We start from the raw sequence: 20,794 nt of genomic DNA, 5'->3' as shown, positions 1-20,794 counted from the left end.
TGGTTTAGTCAACAGAACACTTTTTCCTCTACATTCTGATTTCTTAACTGGGTTCTTAGACAGGTGCATCCACTGTAGTCATATTAACACTTGCAGTGGGGTGTCTATCAGGCATATTAATTTTCCACTGCCAGAACAGAACTCCTGACTTATCTTTTAAAACATTAACTCATCTCACTTTCTCATCTCAGAAAATGACAACACCATTTATGCAATTGTTTACATTAAAAATTATGTCATTTCAAATTCCTCTTTCTCTCACGCCCATATCTTATCCATGAGCTGCCAAATGTTACGACACTTCCATCATCCTCCATGTTGCCACCTCAGCTCAAGCCACTATCACATTTTGCTTAAATCACAGCTCTCACCTCTCAACTAGTATCCATTCCCCCCACCACCCTATAATCCATTTTTTTCCAGTCAGTGATTATTAGCAAAATCCATTTTTCTATTAATAAAATATAAATCGAATCATGTCCCATCTCAATCAAAATTTCTCCAACGTTCTTTAAATCACTTAGAATTAAAAAGCACATGACAGGGCCCTACTGTGACCTTACCTCTACCTACCACTCCAACTTCAATTAGTGTTTTTGTCTAATATGCCAAACTTTATCTGCATTATAGTCTTTCTGCTTGTTGCTTACTTCATCTAGAATCTTCTGTCCACACTTTGGCTTCTTCCTGTTACTCAAGTCTGATCTCAAATATTTCACTACTAGGAAAGCATTCCTGTACCCAGAAAATTATTGCCAGACCCATTTCCATGATTCTCTTTTACCGCCCTGTTTAATTTCACTTACTCAGAGCACTGATTACTAGCTCAAAGTACTTTGCTTATTTCCACATGCCTTTTTTTCCTCATTTCTGCCACCACCCAGAGTGTTCTTGTTCATTCTTGTTTCTTCAGTATTCACTGAGACATAAGTTAGCATTGGGTAGAGACTTTCTGAATGTAGGAATGAATAATCAGATGAAATAATATATGAAATCTAGCAAAGGTGCCATATTGCAAAAAGAAAAGTTAATCAGATACTTTCTTTGCTGCTCTCAATTGTTGAGGAATATTCATAGAACTTCAAATATTCATGAACAATTAGTACCAGTCAAATCTTAACGCCTTTTCTACTTTGTCAAAGCATGGTATGTATTACAGGGAGGAAAGCACATTAGCTTAGTAATACCTGCTTGGTATATAAGTAACCTAATACTCAATGAAAAAAAAAATATTCCAAAACATTTTTTTTGTATTTCATGAGCCTTAGAACTATAGAATAATGTCATAAATAATGTCTAAATTTGGAAGATTAAAATTAAAATATTTCAAAATTTCTCATGCAAGTCATCTGGACTCTCAAAGAGGATAGCAGACAAAATTATGGTCAAAATTTTATTAAATAAGTGTCTTTTCTTTGAAGACTAATTTTTAATTCACTTGAGAACCTTATTAATATTTATGGAAATTATTAGTAATTTTCTATTCTGCTTATAAATTTGAATTTAATCATTAACAATACACTGTATATAAAATATCATCATTCCATCAACAGTTGAAATATAGGATGAACTCTGGGAAGGAATAATATCACATAAACTCATATGCACATGTGTAGGTACAAATTATAAATATATGTATGTCTATTTCCAACCAAGCAAGTCAATAAAAATCCTTACAATGGAAATACTGGGAAGGAAGAGGGATTATTGTAAATCTTAAAAAAAAAAAAAACAGCTTTAATTTGGAGGCAAATACCATCCTTGTATGAATCATCAGGGAAAACATATTAAATCCATATTAAGAATGTTTCTCAAGGGCTGGGGTTGTGGTTCAGAGGTAGAGCACTTGCCTCAAATGCATGGGGCACTGGGTTCAATCCTCACCACCACATAAATAAATTAAAAAATAAGAGCATTGTGTCCATCTACAACTAAAAATTTAAAAAAAAATTAAAAAGAATAAAATGATGCTCTGTGAACATGAGCCAAACATTAAATGCAACACTGAGTTATGTTCTTCCAGCTATAAACAAATTCTTTGATGAGTATGTGATCACCTTTCAGAGAAAGTTATAATAGGCCTTAATAAAACTCAACATGAAATAAGAGTTTGCTCATCCCCTTCTTTTTCACCAGTGGGTCAATTTCTGAAAGAAAAGTTTAAACACATTTACTATCACCTATGATTTTGTGGAAAATTTCTGTTTTCTTCTGTAAACACACCATCAAGTATTTGTGATATTATAAACCATCTTGCATAAAGGTGTGGCCACCTTCCATGGAAGCAGTTTCTAATATATTTCTGCTATTAATAAATAAACATAATAATCTAATTGACTTTGATATTGAAAAGTATGCAGAGTAACTTAATTGTTTTGTAAAGTTATAAAGATACCAACAGAAAGTAAATGTTCCATTTAGTTTTGATAGTCTTTGTTTTCTATATATTCTTATGAATAAATATAGCATGGTTTGTGATACACCAAAAAAATCCACTTTAATAAAATCAATCAGATTAGGCACAAAATTGGAACTAAAAAAATCAGTAATGTAAATATACTCTATAGTAATTCCTTCATATATTATGTATGCATGAATCATGAATTCTCAAGAATTGACTTTAATATCATTTAAAGTTATCTATCATAATTCTAAATCTTTGTGTGCTAACTTTTGGCAGTATAAAAATATTTTCAATTTATCATAACAAAGTTTATAGAACAAGCCAAACTATAAAGATCCGATTCAGACTGCAGCCTTCCCAAACTCTTATAGTTAAATTCAGATAAAGAATGTGCCATTACAGGCTGTTTCTTAAATGCAGAGTCCTGGGAGAATTCCGATAAGAACTTCAGAGATTGGTTCTGATGTTCTCAGTCCTGGGGGTGGGATGGGCTGTTGCTATGGCAGTCACAGGATGAAGTCTTACAGTGCTGGGAAATAGTTCTTATCTGTCTTGCCCTTGGACAGTGTGCCAAAAGGATTACAAACCATTCAAGGATTTTTCATTAGAGGAATGTATATTAAAAGCATTATTCTATTCAGCCTCCCACAAAAATCATTGGGAATCTTGTTAAAGTCCCTCAGGAAATACATCTATGTGTTTTTTAAAATGAACCCACAACACATGCAGAATCCTGTTAAATGTTCAGCATGCAAATATTCAACAGTTTCCATGTGATGATGACTAAGGTAAATTTACCTCATTAACAAGAAATCAATGTGTCATTGCACTATTGCCAAGAAGGTACTAATCCACAATTTCTTCTGATATTTTTAGGTATATGGTTTTTGTTTTCAATTTTGGCCAAAAAAAAATTACTTTTAAAAACTTTCAAATTTGGCATTTTCTGAAAATGAAGAATGGAGAGACTGAGATTTGAGCAAAATGAATGATCACAAAAATAAAATCTACAGCTGCTTGAAATGATAGTAAGAGGGGAAAAAAATACTCATACCTTTTTAACATGACTCATGATCTGCCTTACTTACCAATGTCAAACTGACACTTTAAAAAGTTGGTGGCTTTCTGACCATGATCTTGAAAAAATAAGCATAGCAATTTTCAATTATCTTTCAGGAGTCTTCCAAACTAAGAAAAGCCAAACCATTTCCCTTTGTAATGTAATAAATTTAATTCTATTATTAATGGTTTCAAAGTAAATGAAGAAGTATGCATTAGTGAAACCACAGCATGACATGGCTATGCTTTACAAAATCACATCATTTAGTAGCTACATGAGTATTAAGAACACTGTCCTTCAAAGTAAGTCAGTTTTTCAATAAAGATATTCTTGATCAGAACATCTGGTTAATTCTGCATGGACTGAAAAACACTTGTTACTTTCTAAAGGCACATACACACATAGCCTTATGTATTTCAGAAAAAAAAAAGAAGTATTACTCAGCTTAATCACCTACTCCTATTCATCAAATCTGTCATTAAGTGACTTGTGGTTATTTTCAAATGTAAAAATCCAACCTCACTGAAAAAAGAAAGTGCTATCATCAAGCATATTCAAAAGCATATTTACTTTCTTAAGGACAATTTATGAAGAAGTCTTATAATATGTTAGAATAAAAAAGAACACGGAAGCAAAAACACTTTGCTTTTCTAGATTCCTACTCCGAAAAGCACTAGTATGCTTTAGATAATAAATGGAGATATTTTCTTTTATAGGTAATACCTCCCATACTTAACTTATTATGCACATGCCTTCGTGGACACACACGAATACTTGGGTATGAAAAGTACCACCTTTTACTATTTCTTACAAAGACACATAAAAGCACAAACCAAAGAGAAGACTGATATGTTCTACTACATTAAAATTAATAACTTCTGTTCATCAGAAGACATCACAAAGGAATAAATATATTAGGCATAGTTGAAAGAAAATATTTGCTATGCATATAATTAAAAAGGATTAAGCTCTAAAATGTATAAAGTCACATAACTAAGAAAAATGAGCAAAAGAATATAACAGACTCTTCATACAAAAAAAACATAAACAGCCCATACACATGAAAAGATGCTCAGCCTCGTTAGTAATAAGGGAGATACAAACTGAAATCACAAGATAGCATTTCACATCCACCAGATTGGTGAAATTCCAATATTTGTCAATATACATTTTCACCAATAACAGGAGCAATTGGGTCTAATCAGGTAAAAATACTTTGGAAAGGAATATGGTATGCTTTTCTGGATGATTCACATACCATATGACCTATACTGGAGAAATTACTGAGAATGTTTATTAGGAAACATGGTTAACACTTTTCTATGAACACCATTTGGGAGGGCAAAGCCACTAGAAATAACTGAAATATCATCAATAGCTGAAAGCATAAATAAATATATGGAACATAACCCATATACAATGGAACATAATCCATATACAATGAAACATAATATTGAACAAAAAATCAAAATTATTAGATTTATATGAAGTTCAAAAACATTCAAAACTAAACATGTACATCAAATATAGGGGAGGATTTTCAAGAGGAAAACTTCCAAGGGTTGGGTTCTTAGGAGTTAACTTGTAGAACATTAGTTCACAGACCCACAGACCCACAATCTGGGAGTTTGGGAAAGAATAGGAGTTGTGTTATAGGATTCCACTGGGAATCCCTGTTCCACTCATACAGAAGTTTTATAAGCTGGAGCTGTGGAGCAAGTGCCACAATGCCTCTGAGATGGGGTTCCTGCCACCACACAGAGTTGCTTGTTCCACTCTGGGAACATTTTAATTAATAGAATATTAATTCTCAAACTGACCCAATGAGAACTTTCCTATGTCTGGCATTTCTTCATAATTCCTTTTAACATGACAATGTGTTTGGTACTAAAAACTTACTCTTCCCTCCTAAACCTTCCATCTACATATGAAATATTGTCAATTCTTTTAAATATATGTAATGTTTCCTGAACTTACTCAAATACATTAAAAGCTACCACCCCCCTTTTGGTACTCAGGGGCGCTTAACCACTGGGTCACATTCCCAGCCCTTTTTTATATTTTTATTTTGAGACAGGTTCTCACTAAGTTGTTAATGGCCTCACTAAGATGTTAAGCCTGGGTATGAAACTTGCTATCCTCCTGCCCCAGCCTCCTGGGCCCCTAGTTTTACAAGTGTATGCCATCACGCCCAGTTTAAAAGCCCTTTTGAAGTTTGCCATCCCCAAATAAACATGATACCCCATGTGCCATCCAAATATCTCAGTTCCCTGTTTTTGTCATTGTTTCCATAATTGAAATATATCTTAAAATTGACACTTAGTAGTACTTCAGTACCTTCTTATAAATAGATGTTTTCTTTTTATACAAACAGTTTATAAAGTTGCTCTTTAATATAAACATTAAAAGCTTGGTCCTATAAAGGAACTAAAAAAAATAATCTTAAGTGCATTCATATTGCAAATGTTCTAAAGATAGCTTTTGGATTAACATAAAAATCTCCAAAGGCCAAAAGACAACACCTGATTTTGGAGAATAAAATGGGCTGTTTCTCATGTTAAATTTACTGAGACTTAATTCATATGAAAATGCATTCAATTTTCTCATATTTTCAGGTACTGTTCAGAATGCCAACGGACAGAGAGAGGCTCATGTTCAATTTTATATAAAATCCCTCTTTGAATGTCATTATTCACTACATCATTTTTTAAATTTTTTTTTCACTACATCATTTAATTACATAAAAAGAATAAGAATGTTTTGAGGGGAAATAGAACTTGTAGTGTAAATTTGTGTTAGTTTGCTGCCAATAGTGCTACTTAGCATGAATTGTGTCCACACTGAATAATAAATAGAGTCAAACTTGAGCATAACAGACCTAGACCTTGTAAGCAATTGGAAAAGGAAGCAGATGACCAGTCACCAGAAGGTAACACCAAAGTCTTAGTTCAGTAACAACAGAAACATGTTAGTCCTGAAGAATTGGTGTGAATAATCACATAACATTTGGAGATAGCATGCAATAACCCATTAAGAGAGACATTTGTGTAATAAGTTGAAAAACTTGCTCCTTCTTTTAAAAAATATTTTTTTAATTGTGAGAAAAAAATCAATAATATTGATTGCAGACAGAAAAACGGGCTTCGATGATATACAGTAGTTTAATCTTACACAACAAATGTATAGAGGTGGGTCAAGAATTAAGCCAAATCACAGCCATCCCTTCAATGAGGAAAAAGAAAGTTGTAAGAGGAGAGGAATGGATGCCAAATGATCTGTGGAGAGGGCAGGAAGCAGGTCAATGTTCAAAGCATGCAGAGAGGCCTATGTTGTTATAAGAAATATCTTGTATTAACTTTTTACTACTGCTGTCCAAGGTTTTTCTTTTTTTTTTTTTGAAATCAAATAATTTTTTCACCCTAGAGTTTAATGCTATATAGCTTAAAATGGAGATGCTCATAATAAACATCTATCTTCTGTACTTCTAATCTGTTCTTTGAAAGTTATCATTGAACAGTACATAGGTATGGGAACTCCATGGCTAAGTTTTATATTTCAATATACTGAGGGTATGATCTTGGTCAAATTATTCGACTTTTCTGGGCTTGAATTCCCCATCTACAGACATGTAGACACAGGTCTTAAGGTCATTAGGAATATGAAAATTTGAACACACAGAAAAAGACTAAACATTAACAAACATCTCATGAAAAAATATTGATGATTTCATCAAAATGTTTAACTTAAAATAATCCACTGCCAAAGTGCACTAAACACTTGCCACTTAAAAAAGAGTAATCCATCTACTTCCACAATAAAAGATCATAAAATTTTGCAACACCATTAGCTAAGCAAATCACCTTACTTCCATAGTCATGAGTTAGATATTTTCAATACTAGAATATCAAATTAGATTGCCAAACATAAAAAACATCACGAGTTATAATTGAATAAATCATAATTTGCTTAATTTTGAATGAAGGTAAACCAAAGTTTATCTTTATGATAAAAAAAGGAGGAAAAGAGTGTATCCCATTTATTTATTCCTGATTTTTTTGTCTTGCACTTTTAGGAGTGTTTTTAAGGAAGTCAGTTCCTATGCCAACATGGTGAAGATTTGGGCCTACTTTTTCTTCTGTTAAGGACAAAGTCTTGGTTCTTGTACCTAAGTCTTGATCCACTTTGAGTTTTGTGCAGGGTGAGAGAGTAGGTTTTAATCTCATTTTTATACATATGGATTTACAATTTTCCCAGCACCATTTGTTGAAGAGGCTATCTTTCTCCAGTGAATGTTTTTGGTGCCTTGTCTAGTATGAGACAATATGGGTTTGTCTCTGTGTCTTCTATTCTGTACCACTTATCTACATGTCTATTTTGGTGCCAATACCATGACATTTTTGTTATATGGCTCTGTAATATAGTTAAAGTTTGATATTGTGATGTCTCCTGCTTCACTATTCTTGCTAAGTATTACTTTTGCTATTGTGGGTCTCTTATTTTTCCAAATGAATTTAATGATTGTTTCTTCTATTTCTATGAAGAATGTTATTGGGATTTTAATAGAAATTGCATTAAATTTGTATAACGCTTTTGGTAGTATGGCCATTTTGACAATATTAATTCTGCCTATTCAAGAGTAAGAAAGATATTTCCATTTTCTAAGGTCTTCTTCAATTTCTTTCTTCACTACTCTGTAGTTTTCATTGTAGAGGTCTTTCACCTCTTTTGTTAGATTGATTCCCAAGTATCTTTTTTTTTTTTTGAGGATATTGTGAATGGGGTAGTTTACCTAATTTCTTTTTCAGTGGATTCATCACTGATGTATAGGAATGCATTTGACTTATGGGTGCTAATTTTATATCCCGCTTTTTTGCTGAATTCATTTATTAGTTCTAGAAGTTTTCTGGTGGGATTTTTTGGGGGGTCTTCTAAATATAGAATCATGTTGTCAGCAAATAGTGATAGTTTTAGTTCTTCTTTTCCTATTCTTTATCCCTTTAAATTCTTCTTTATCCCTTTAAATTCTTTCATCTCTCTGCTCTGGCTAGAGTTTCCAGGACTAATCAACAAATGGAAGGGATTCAAACTAAAAAGCTTCTTCTCAGCAAAGTAAACAACCAATAAAGTGAATAGAGATCCTACAGAATGGGAGAAAATCTTTACCGCATGCACATCAGATACGGCATTAATCTCCAGGATATATAAAGAACTCAAAAAACTTAACACAAAAAAAATCTAATCAATAAATTGGCTAAGAAACTGAACAGATACTTCACAGAAGAATAAATACAATCAATAAATAAATATATGAAAAAATGATCAACATCTTCAGCAATTAGAGAAATGCAAATCAAAATTACTATAAGATTTCATCTCACTCCAGTTAGAATGACAATCATCAAGAATACAAGTAACAATAAATGTTGTGGAGGATATGGGGGAAAGGTTCACTCATACATTGCTGGTGAGACTGCAAATTGGTGCAACCATTATGGGAAAGCAGTATGGAGATTCCTCAGAAACTGTGGAATGGAACCACCATTTGACCCAGTTATCCTACTCCTCAAGTATATACCCCAAGGACTTAAAGTCAGCACTACAGTGATGCTGCCACATTAATATTTATAGCAGGTCAATTCACAATAGCTAAACTATGGAACCAGCCTAAGTGCCCTTAAATAGATGAATGAATAAAGAAAATGTGATATGTATACATAATGGAATATAAATGAACCTTAAAGAAGAATGAAATTATTGTATTTGCCAGTAAATGGATGAAGATGGAGAATATCATGCTAAGCAAAATAAGCCAGTCTCAAAAAACTAAAGGCTGAATGTTTTCTCTGATATGCTAATGTTAATTCACAATAATGGAGGGGGGCTAGGAAAAAATAGAGGTACTTTGGGTTAGGTAGAGGGGAGTGAAGGAAGACAAAGGGGTATGGGGGTCATAAGGATAGTAGAATAACTTGGACATTATTACCCTATGTATATATATGATTATATGACCAGTGTGATTCAACATCATGTACAACCAGAAGAATGAGAAGTTATATTCCATTTATGTATCATGCATCAAAATGCATTCTACTGTCATGTATAACCAATTAGAACAAATTTTTAAAAGTCTTTTTTTAAAGTGTGTCAATAGATGTTATAGCATATATAAGGCCAATGTCTTATTTGATTGAAAGATACATATGTTGTAACAGTCACTTACCTATTTGAAAACATAATTAAAATATTAATAGAACCTTAAGAACTTTTCTTTTTACTTTCACTATCTTAAGAAGCTAATTTCATACAATTCTGATCAAAACTTGAAATTGAAACTTCTGCTAGGCAGTAATTGTAAGTATCTGAATGTAACACAACTTATTTTGCTTGGTATTTTATTTTGCTTGAAATTATATGATAATATATGCATACTACTCCCAGATGATTTTTCCCTAGCTATCCTAATTAGTGATGTTTTACCATATGACTCTTCTCCTTTGTTAAAACCATGAGAAACTTTGGCATTTAGGTATGAAGTAACATTTGGGACATTGCCCAGGCTTTACAAAAAAAATAAATAATAAATAAATTACTTAAAGCACATATTATACAAGCCTTTTACAAAGAACACTCCATCTCACTAAAGAGAGAGAGGAAAAATTGGACTGATTTTCTTTGTAAACTCCTTGAGTGTTTTGCTGAACATCTTGATAGTAAGCAGGTTTATGAAAGATCCTTTATAGCCTATTCATCCATTTCTATTATGCTATACTCTATAAATATTAATGTTCACAGAAGAAAAAGAATCCATTTATAGCAAGAACATTACTATCTAAACTTTGAGGATTAAATATGTTGATAAAAAACTAATTATACAATAAAACATTTCCTCAATTAAAACTTACAAAATTTTAAATGACAGTTTTTTTAATTTTAAATGATTTTTACATAAGTATAAAAGAACAGGATCGGCTGAAGTCATACTGAGTTAGTTAGAATTGCTGTTTGGGGACAAATTGGCATGAGTTTATAAGATTATGGTCATTTTATTGAGTTTAACTGAAGGCAATCAACAACATCATGGCAAAACTGTGACTCTGAATATTGATGTATTATTTAGAAACTCTGCTTTTTTAAAAAGGATAATTAAAGAAAATTAAGATGATATGCTACTTAGTCAATCCATCAGTAAAAAGTAGATAAATATATTTAAAAACTAGCTTGAAGCAACAGGGGAAAATTAGTATATTTACCTTTACCTAAGGAAGCAATATAGTTTCTCATAAGTATTTTTTCCTATTTTGTTATGAATGTATTTGTGTATAGATGTGTGTATAACAAAAATATTAATTTTCTTCACCTTAAATTTCCTTATCATAAAATATATTAACTTTATATCATAGTATTTAAACACTATTAATGTGATGTCTTTGTATTTAAGCCATAGGAACTCAATGAGATGAGTAAACACTGCATGAGGACTTCTTGGCTTTCTCTGAGGAAAGTATTAATATATTTTTTCAATAGTACTGAGCTGTATCATGTTTGGTGGACGTATGAGCTTGACACTCCTTATTTGGAGATTGAGTATGGTGGAACAAGAGGTTATTTGGGCACCAAGTTGACAAGGGGTGAATCTGTGATGAATACCTTTAAGTGACAACTTGGCTACCTGATTATGTGGCCAAACTTTATTTCTGTAAAGATATTTTTAGATGAGATTAACATTTAAATCAGTAGACACTGAGTTAAAGTGATTACCACCCAGTAATATGGGTGGGATCCATGTAATCAGCTGAAGGTCTAAACATTAGTTCTGTTTCTCTGAACCCTGACAAATACAACCCAACCCGGCCCCCAGTTAAGAGTTTGAGCTCTTGAGTCCAGATTGCCTGGGTACTGATCCTGAGTCTTCTAGAAAGTAGTTGGAAGATCTGGGAAAATTAATTGACTTCTTAACTTTATTGAGCCTCAGTCTCCTCCTTTATAAAAAAGGGATAATAAATGTTTAACCTTTACTTCACAGGATTGTTTTGAGGACTAATTTTTATACATGAAAAGTGTTTTATAAAGCAGGATCAAAGTGTTACACATTGTTGCAAGCATTCAACAAATATTAACTATTATCTCCAAATTCCTTCTCAGATAGCTACAAAACTTGCAGTTAGTTCTAGAAAACAAGAATGAGATGGATAAATAGAATTTTTTAAAAACACTTAAAAAGTTATTTAGAATTCGATTTTTGTAAGAAATATTCAAAATGAAGGCAAACTACCACAAATTTTCAAATTTTCATTTCTCAAATGCAACACTAGTAATTAGCATTTAAAAATAACTGAAGTAAAAGCATTCCTTACTGATTACCATATCTATGTTCTTAAATAGATGCCTATCAATGTAATATCTGAAACATCATATCATACAATGATATTAGTATATTATAATCTTAGCACTGTTTTAAATGTGATTTCTAATTGTTACTAGTTCTTAACATGCTGCCTCTACTTTTATATTCCATACTTGACTTCTATATATTTCTTCTCATTTTTCTCATCCTTCCTGCTCACTACCCACATATATTCTTGCCCTATGATTTAATCCCTTTGCCTGAAATTCTCTGCCAGATAAACAGTATTTGTATTTTTTGTTTATTGTGTTTTGGTTTTTACCAAAAGAAAGCCAAACTTTTTTATTTATATCCTTTTGGCTTGGAGAAGAAATTTATAATGTTGACATAAAAGATGAAAACTATGAAGGAAAAAAATTATAGAAATTGCTATTTAAAAATGAAATGCTATTTAAAAATGATATATATTGAAAGTCTAATATATATATATATATATATACATATCAATGCAGAAAGAACATTTCCTACAAAAGATCAAGTATTTAAAAGAGGTAATAATACTTATTATTGTTTTGTAATATTTTATATTACACATTCATACAAACTATCCCATTTTTAATTTCCTAATAATCCTTTAAAGAATCCTTTAAAGAAACAGGGTTTATCACTGTTGGCAGTAATGGTATTTGGGGCCAAATAATACTTTATTTTGGACAGCCACTGTGTTGAGCAGTGACCCTAGAGTCTATACAGTAGAAGCCAGTAGCCTCCCTATACAAACCTAATTATGACAATCAGAAATGACCCAGATACTGCCCAATGTCCCCTGAGGAACAGAATCATCACTAATTGAGGTTTGTAAATTGACAGAAAGCAATAGTATTTTCTTTTTTACAAATTAGTAGGTGATACTCAGAGAAATTAAATGAGTTGTCCAAATACACCTTTTCTCTTAATGACTTACAAACATGACATTTATGGGATGACTTGAATCATGAATCACTTGACATGAATGTCTTGGTAAAATACTCATCACACCTAATAAGCCACAACTGTGACTTTTATATGCCAAGTAATTCATACCACAGACGTTTCTGAACTCACTTTCCTCTCAGCTGATTCTATCATTATTTCAGGCTTCTTTTTTCCCACAAAAGGAAATTAGGCTATTATAAACTTCAAGTTAGAAATAAGCATTATGAAAATTGGCCTAGGCATAAAACCTATTCACATAGTGCATGTTTTGGATTTTTTTCAAAGCAGTTTCCATCTCCTCTTGTACAAAATTTATGAAAGGGACTATCACTTTTATCAATTGGACAGCTAACATGCCATCCAATCTTCGTGATCTACCTCTATCATAATATGTAGGACACTGGAAACATTTCCTTTCATGGAAGTATCATAGTAGGAAAGTTAGTCATGTGCTGAGAATTAAGGGTAGAGTTGACACTTCCGTTTACTTGACCAAAAGTACCTTAACAATCTTGAGTTACTACTGAAAAAAATGTGGAGTTGCCATATTAGTATTCTAAACACACACTTTATATAATTAGTTAACCACTGTATCTAAACAGATTTCAACTCTTTTCAAACTGTTTTGTTCTCAACAAAAGAAAGAAAACTGGAATTGCCCCATGTAATACACTGCCATCTGTGTGCAGGCTGATAAGACCAAAGGGGAATGTGTGAATTTCATAGGATCAGGGCTGTGAACCTTACCTTCCATGACATACACCAGTGACCCCACGTCTCCTTCTTTGATGATGCAACTGTCTTTGCCATATTCCACTGGGTACATACAATCCACAATCTCCTGGATCTGCGACAGCTCCAAGTTCTTCATGAAGTCATTATCGAGGATGGCTTCCTTTATAAGATCCTTGGACCTGCAGCAAGAGGGGGGAGAGTTACTGACATCTGACCAACTCTTTCCTAGTTTGTATGGCTTAGCAGAGCCATGCAATGCTCTGGCACACTACAAATGCATTTTCTTGTGAGGAATCCAATACTTTCCTGGAAAACCTAAGAACAAAGTCGTTCCATGGCAGTAGAAAAGCCGAAGAAATTTTCCTTTAAGCAAATTACCATTTAATGAATAAGTGACAAATAAAAAACAAATAAAAACAATTTGATTTGATTTGACAATTTTTTAACAACAAAGATTATGGGAAAACTAATGAGCAAACATTTTAAACTGAGGTTTGTAATTTTGTTTAAGAATAAATACAAATAAAATACAAAAATGATAGAACAATTTTTGCTATGTTTATATATTATAAAAAAACATCAGACATGCATTTTACTATGTGAAATAATATAAAATGTGATTTGTTTACTTATTTTCTGCATGCCTCTTCTATTAGACTTTAGGTTCTACATAAGAAGGGATGGTTTTTAATTTGTTCCCTAATATGTGCCCAATTTCTACTACAATGCCAGTCATGGTATGGGAGCTCCAGACATATTTTATATAAAAAATTGGTTAAGAATTTGATTCCTTATTGTTGTTTGTCTTCATAATAGCTGCCATTCTGACTGGAGTGAGATGGTATCTTAGAGTAGTTTTGATTTGCATTTCTCAAATTGCTAGAGATGTCGAACATTTTTTCATATATTTGTTGATTGATTGTATATCCTCTTCTAAGAAGTGTCTGTTCATGTTCTTGGCCCATTTATTGACTGAGTTATTTGTTTTTTGGTACTTGGCTTTTTCAGTTCTTTATATACCTAGATATTAGTGCTCTATCTGATGTATGAGGGGTAAAAATTTGCTCCCAACATGTAGGCTCTCTATTCACCTCACAGATTGTTTCTTTTGCTGAGAAGAAATTTTAAGTTTGAGTCCATCCCATTTATTGATTCTTGGTTTTAATTCTTGTGCTATAGGAGTCTTATTAAGGAAATTGGGGCCTAATCCCACATGATGAAGATTAGGGCCTACTTTTTCTTCAATTAGAGAGTCTCTGATTTAATTCCTAGTGTCGGCGAGGATGTGGGACTACAAATTGGTGCAGCCAATATGGTAAGCAGTATGGAGATTCCTTGGAAAACTCATAATGGAACCACCATTTGACCCAGCTATCCCTCTCCTTGGTCTATACCCAAAGGACTTAAAATCAGCATACAGGGACACAGCCACATCAAAGTTTATAGCGGCACAATTCACAATAGCTAAACTGTGGAACCAACCTAGATGCCCTAGATTAAAAAAATGTGGCATATATACACAATGGAATATTACTCAGCAATAAAAGAGAATAAAATCATGGTATTTGTAGGTAAATGTATGGCTTTGGAGAAGATAATGTCAAGCGAAGTTAGCCAATCCCCAAAAAACAAATGGCAAATGTTTTTTCTGATATAAGGTGACTGACTCATAGTGGGGTAGGGAGAGGGAGCAGGGGAGGAATAGATGAACTCTAGATAGGGCAGAGGGGTGAGAGGGGAAGAGAGGGTGCAGGGGGTTAGCAATGATGGTGGAATGTGATGGACATCATTATTCAAAGTACATGTATGAATTGGTGTAAACATACATTATATACAAACAAAGATATGAAAAACTGAAAAGAAGAATTTGATTCCTAATTATCTGGTTGAAATAACTGTAGAAATGTAAAGTTCATGCTTTTTTTAATTATTATTTTTTTAATTTTGGACACTGGGAATTGAACCCAGGCACACTTAACCACCGAGGCACATGATCCATATCCCCAGGCCTTTTTTCATTTTTTTAAAATCTGAGAATGGGTCTCACTAAGTTGCTTAGGGCCTCACTAAGTTGCTGAGGCTGGCCTTGAACTTGGTATCCTCCTGCCTCAGTCTTCTGAGTCACGGAGATTATAGGTATCCATTACCGCACCTGGCTCTTCATACTTCTTTAGAGAATATTTATTTCTCCAAACAAACATCTTAATTTGAGGTAACCAGGCAGATAAAACTCTGTAGAACAAGATGTTTGAAATAAAATGTTTTAGATCTGGAACTAAACACAAGTAGTGAGTAGGAAAGATATGTACAAATTCTATAATTTAACAGAATGTTAACCTAAAACATGGTAGTAATTTTATTCACTGGGATAATAAAAATTCTAAACCACTTCCTAAAGATAACAAAACGCAAGGGGGAAGGGGCATTAAGAAACATGCTGTCAGGAGGAGCACAATCAGAGCACCAACCAGAGTGGGAAAGTGAATAACACAAAAGCCAAGAGCTTAGCATACAGAGAGAAAGCAATACATTTGGAATTTTATATTGAAAACCTTAATTAAAAAAAAAAATGGAACACAAGCTGGCCTTTGTTCACATTGACTCAGCAAGTGGCTTCCAGGGAAGTGAACTATAGTATGAGGACTTACTAGAGCATCAGCTGCTCCTGAACAGCTTCTCATCTAGACCTCCGTCTGATGGGCCTAGCCCTCATACACTGTGAGGTATCATCATTTGGTTTCAAATAACAAAAAGATGTACATAAAAATTGGGAATAATTGAATCATTTGGGGTTGAGGCTCAGTGGTAGAGTGCTCACCTGCCACGTGTGAGGCACTGGATTCAGTTCTCAGCACCACATAAAAAGATAAATAAATAAAGGTATTGGGTCCATTTACAACTAAAAAATATTTTTAAAAAGCAATTAAAACTTCACTGGTGTGACGAATACCACTGACATTGTCAGTTTTGCTGCAATTAAAATTATGTTTATGAAGAGTATGAATGGCACAGGGGACATCATAATATTTTTAAGGGAAAAAAAAGGATAGAAATTTGGGGGTGGGGTAAGATAAATATGTATGTAATAAAATGTAAAACAAAAAAAAATAGGCTTTCAAGTTAAACCCTAAACCCGTCACCTAAAAAACTTGCCTTACTTTTCTCCATTTCCATTTTATTATCTGTAAATGGTATTTTAAGAATTACCAAACTAGCAGGTTTATAAGTGATAACTAGTAATGATATAATGTTATTTCAGTGAGTTGCAGGTGATAAGGATGGTAATAGTGTTGACTGCAGTAACAACAGGAGGGTGTTAATAGAGTACACAGTTATGACTTGAAACAAAATCAAAGGAAAGTGATCCAAATTTTGACTGTAGTTGTCTTTGGTGATAGAATTACATTTTTTCTTTCTTCTATATAATTTTTTAGAATGGGCAGGCATTTTTATATTAAAACATCTTAGATTTTAAATGTAACTTATAGAAAGGGACTATGCCATACTGAAAAATAATCTTTCGCTCATTGAATTAATGACTAGATATTTAAAACTGGTGACTCAGTATTACTCTTCAGTAGACTCCCTGTCATGGCTTATGTTTAAATACTCATGGCAGGACTTTTCACTTCAATAAAAGATAGTGATGAATGGCAAGTCATTAAGAACTTCAGGATGTTCTCCATCTAAAAATGTCCCGGTTATGAGACGTCAACTTCAGCTCAACAGAGTTCTTTAGCTGCATAATTCCTGCTGTTTTGTTTTTTTTTTTTTTTAATTCCCTCTTACCTAAACTTTGTCATTTTGTCTTAACGTGAAAAGTGACTTCTCTTCTCAGGCTGCAAAGCAGGATACAAAACTTGTCTCTATCCACAATTTTCATGAGGTCCCCTCCTTAATCTTCATCACTGACCTCAATAACACCAGTGGAACCTTTATACCAACTCCCAAGATCTATTGTTCTATGATTATCTTTCCAAATGCCAGGGGGTTTGATCTTTAAGAAATTCGTTTTAGTCAAATCATATTATAGGCTCTCTTTGGTAAACATTTCTCTTATTTGGGTCAGAGGATGAGGTCCTCCAATGGGTTCATAGTTTCTAATATAATAAAGACTAGATCTTAACCCAGAAACCCAGTGTATTTATGACAGATGATATCGTATCCTTTGGGAAATATTAACCATATTTCATTAAATATCTAAGTTCTAGAAGTATGACAAGATTAGAAATAAAGCTCTCTCCCAAGAAAATAATTAGCTCCATCCAAAGATGATTGAAGGAACTCTCTCTGCCTACATAAATAGTAATATTAACCTATATTATGAAGATATCAGAAAAGATGAGACAATGAGCTCTAACAGAATCCCTTAGAATTATCCAAATTTTCCAAGTGTTTATCACAGAACACCTGTGGATTTCTGGATGCTCTTGCTTCTCAAATTCCATCCTGTCCATCCACAAGAATGAGGTCCTAATTAGAAAAAAGATATATTCTATACTTGTATAATTTTATCAGAAGAGATTCTACTGTCATTTATAACTATGAAGAATCAATTAAAAAAAAAGAAGGAATGGCCCTTTGTTGTACCGTGGTCATTTCAAATATCATAGCCAGTTAAAGACTGTTTCTCAATTTCAGGTATTTACTCTATTATCATTTATTGAGCACGGAAGAGGGAAATGCAGAAATAAATTTACTATTGCTTAAAAAATTTAGATGGATAACATTTAATCTTCTCAGGTCTCTGAAGAAGCCAAGTAGAGGCTTTCATGTATGTATTGAAATCACGTTAAAATAAACTGCCTGGGTTGGAGGTGGTGGAGAGCTTGCCTAGTATAGGAGAGATTCAGGGTTCATCCCCAACATCACAAAAATCAAAGTGAAAAAAATCAAAATAGGACCTATGACTTATCATTTATCCCTTCATTCAAGTATTGTTCAATAACACTTTTTGTCTTTGAAACATCACAGATAACCTGTCTCTGCCCTCACAGCAAGATAAAAATCTTGCATTTCTATGAAACTCAACTGAAAGACATTCTTGGCAGTAACACTCAAAAGCCCGGCCTCTTCATTCATTTTTCCTTTAAATCCTTTCCCATGGAGAACTGGGAACCTTAGGTCAACCCTCATTAGTCTCTACTTGCTCCAACATTGTAGACTAAAATTAATCAGGGCCTCCAGCTAGCTCCTCTTTGACTGTTTTTCTTTCCTTGAAGAAATGGTCTAAGAAACTCACTGTAACTAAGATGTAAAGCTATATATAAGGTCAGTTGAGCTGTGCTGGCAGTGAGATAACTGGAGAAAGTTGAGATCACAAGTATCAGAAGGTGGTTATCTGCCCTACCCCAGAGTATATATTTTTAACAACATTTTTCAAGAATCCAGCAGTCTGGCTTGGGAATGGTAAGAAGCAGGCACGGGGTTGGGGCTGGGGCTCAGTGGTAGAGCACTTGCCTAGCATGTGAGAAGCACTGGGTTTGATTCTCAGCACCACATAAAAACAAATAAATACGGGCTGGGGTGTGGCTCAGCGTTAGAGCGCTCACCTAGCATGTGCAAGGCCCTGGGTTCGATCCTCAGCACCACATAAAAATAGATAAATAAAGGTATTGTGTCCAACTACAAGTAAAAAACTAAATATTTTTTTAAAAAGCTCTTGAATTTTTATCTTTTCTCTCTGCACAACTAATCTTCTAAAAATAAACCTTTTTCTCTATGTCCCAAATTTGAAACTTTTTAAATCCAAATACTCATAAAGTTAAATTTGTTATTTTGAGCTAACCCTATTGCTTCATCTTCATCAAACTGTCAATCTCATAAATGTTAGCAATTTAGAATGTTATGGTGGTAAACTGTCTCTCTGTTGGGTGTGGGGAGCCCCAGTTTGTAGCATTGCCAATTTCCATGGTGTAAATACTCCCAGCATGGCCAACTTCAAATTAATGAGAAATCAACTCTCCTGCACAGTTCCTGGAAAATTAAGAAGCAGATCAATTTTATATGAGCCAGTATGACTCCAGCATAACCAAAGAACTTAGTGAGACTTAACTTATGGATGCTGAAATCAACAAGATCATTTTTCCTTTCCTGAAAAATTTCATTAGGTGGTATAATGTGTGCAGATAAGTAAATGCCAGGAAGCAAATTCTTCCAAAATTTCAACTTCAGAAGAATGAATTAGAAGTCTATTTCCCCATTTATTTGTTGCTGAGAAAGTTCCTAAACAGACACAAAGAATACTTGATAGAAATTTTCTCTATGCAATCTTAGATAAAAATTATAAATTCTAGAATAAATATAGGAAAATCTACATCTACTTATCCTTTTTCAGTTTGTTTGTTTTTCAGTACTAAAGATTGAACCCAGTGTCTGGCACATGCCAGGCAACACTGTACCACTATACCACTGAGCTACATCCCCAGACCTACTTCTCAAACAAGGGGCTTAAAATTATTCACTGTCCATTGATAGACCTTCGCCAGTTTTCTTAACCTAATTAAAAAGATGGTCTGCACTATGATAACTACATAGAAAGCTAGAAGTGTCTAAGTAGCAGTAGTGTTACATTGAGGATGGGAAAGACCAGCTGAGACAGGTGGCCTCCCTGAACTGAGGACCGAATGATGATGAGATCTGACCACTGTCTCATGCATTGCAGAGACTGTGCAGAAGAGCATTCTAAGCAAAAGAGGAAAGCTAGGGTCCTGAGGTTGGAATGAACCTGATTTGTTCAAAGATCAGAAAGGAGGCCCATGTGTGGGTAATGAAGTCAATGAAAAAGTAGGAAAAGAAGACCTTAGAAGTAGGCAGGGGTCAGGTCAAAAAGGGACCCAAAGGCTGTGATAAAAAAAAAGTTTATTCTATTCTAAAAGCCATAGGAATCCAGTAAAGGATTATAAGAGGAAGGATGGTTTAAAGATAATGTATCAGGCATAAGGAATAAATGTTTACTTTAAAATTTTATTGAATTCATGGAGGTTTCTCTTACATGTATTTCACCAACTAATAGACACTAAAAGTGAAATTCATTACCAAAAAGATATAATTGAAATTGTCTCACAAACTTTACATTAATTTGGACTTCAAATCACTGACTGTAATGTTTGGATGTGAGGTGTCCTCCAAAAGCTCACATGTGAAATAATGCAAGATGGTTTAGAGGATAATTGATTGGGCTGTGAGAGTCTTAACCGAATCAGTGGATTAATCCCTGATGGGAATAACTGAGTAACTGGAGGCACGTGGGGTGTGGCTGGAGGAGGTGGAAATT

General features: G+C 33.5%; 1 protein-coding gene across 2 annotated transcripts in view; it reads right to left on the bottom strand.

Moving 5' to 3' along the window:
* Prkg1 (protein kinase cGMP-dependent 1) overlaps positions 1-20,794 on the bottom strand; it is a 1,193,620-nt gene that overhangs the window by 1,008,382 nt on the left and 164,444 nt on the right. For both annotated transcript variants that reach the window (XM_027949240.2, XM_027949239.3), the window contains exon 2: positions 13,531-13,697. In XM_027949240.2, coding sequence (XP_027805041.1) covers positions 13,531-13,697 — 167 coding nt within the window. The remainder of the gene's footprint in view (positions 1-13,530; positions 13,698-20,794) is intronic.

Source organism: Marmota flaviventris, chromosome 4 (genome assembly GCF_047511675.1).
Source record: "Marmota flaviventris isolate mMarFla1 chromosome 4, mMarFla1.hap1, whole genome shotgun sequence".
Classification (NCBI taxonomy): domain Eukaryota; kingdom Metazoa; phylum Chordata; class Mammalia; order Rodentia; family Sciuridae; genus Marmota; species Marmota flaviventris.
Note: the sequence above shows the minus strand (reverse complement) of the source record. Positions and strands in the feature narration are given on the sequence as shown.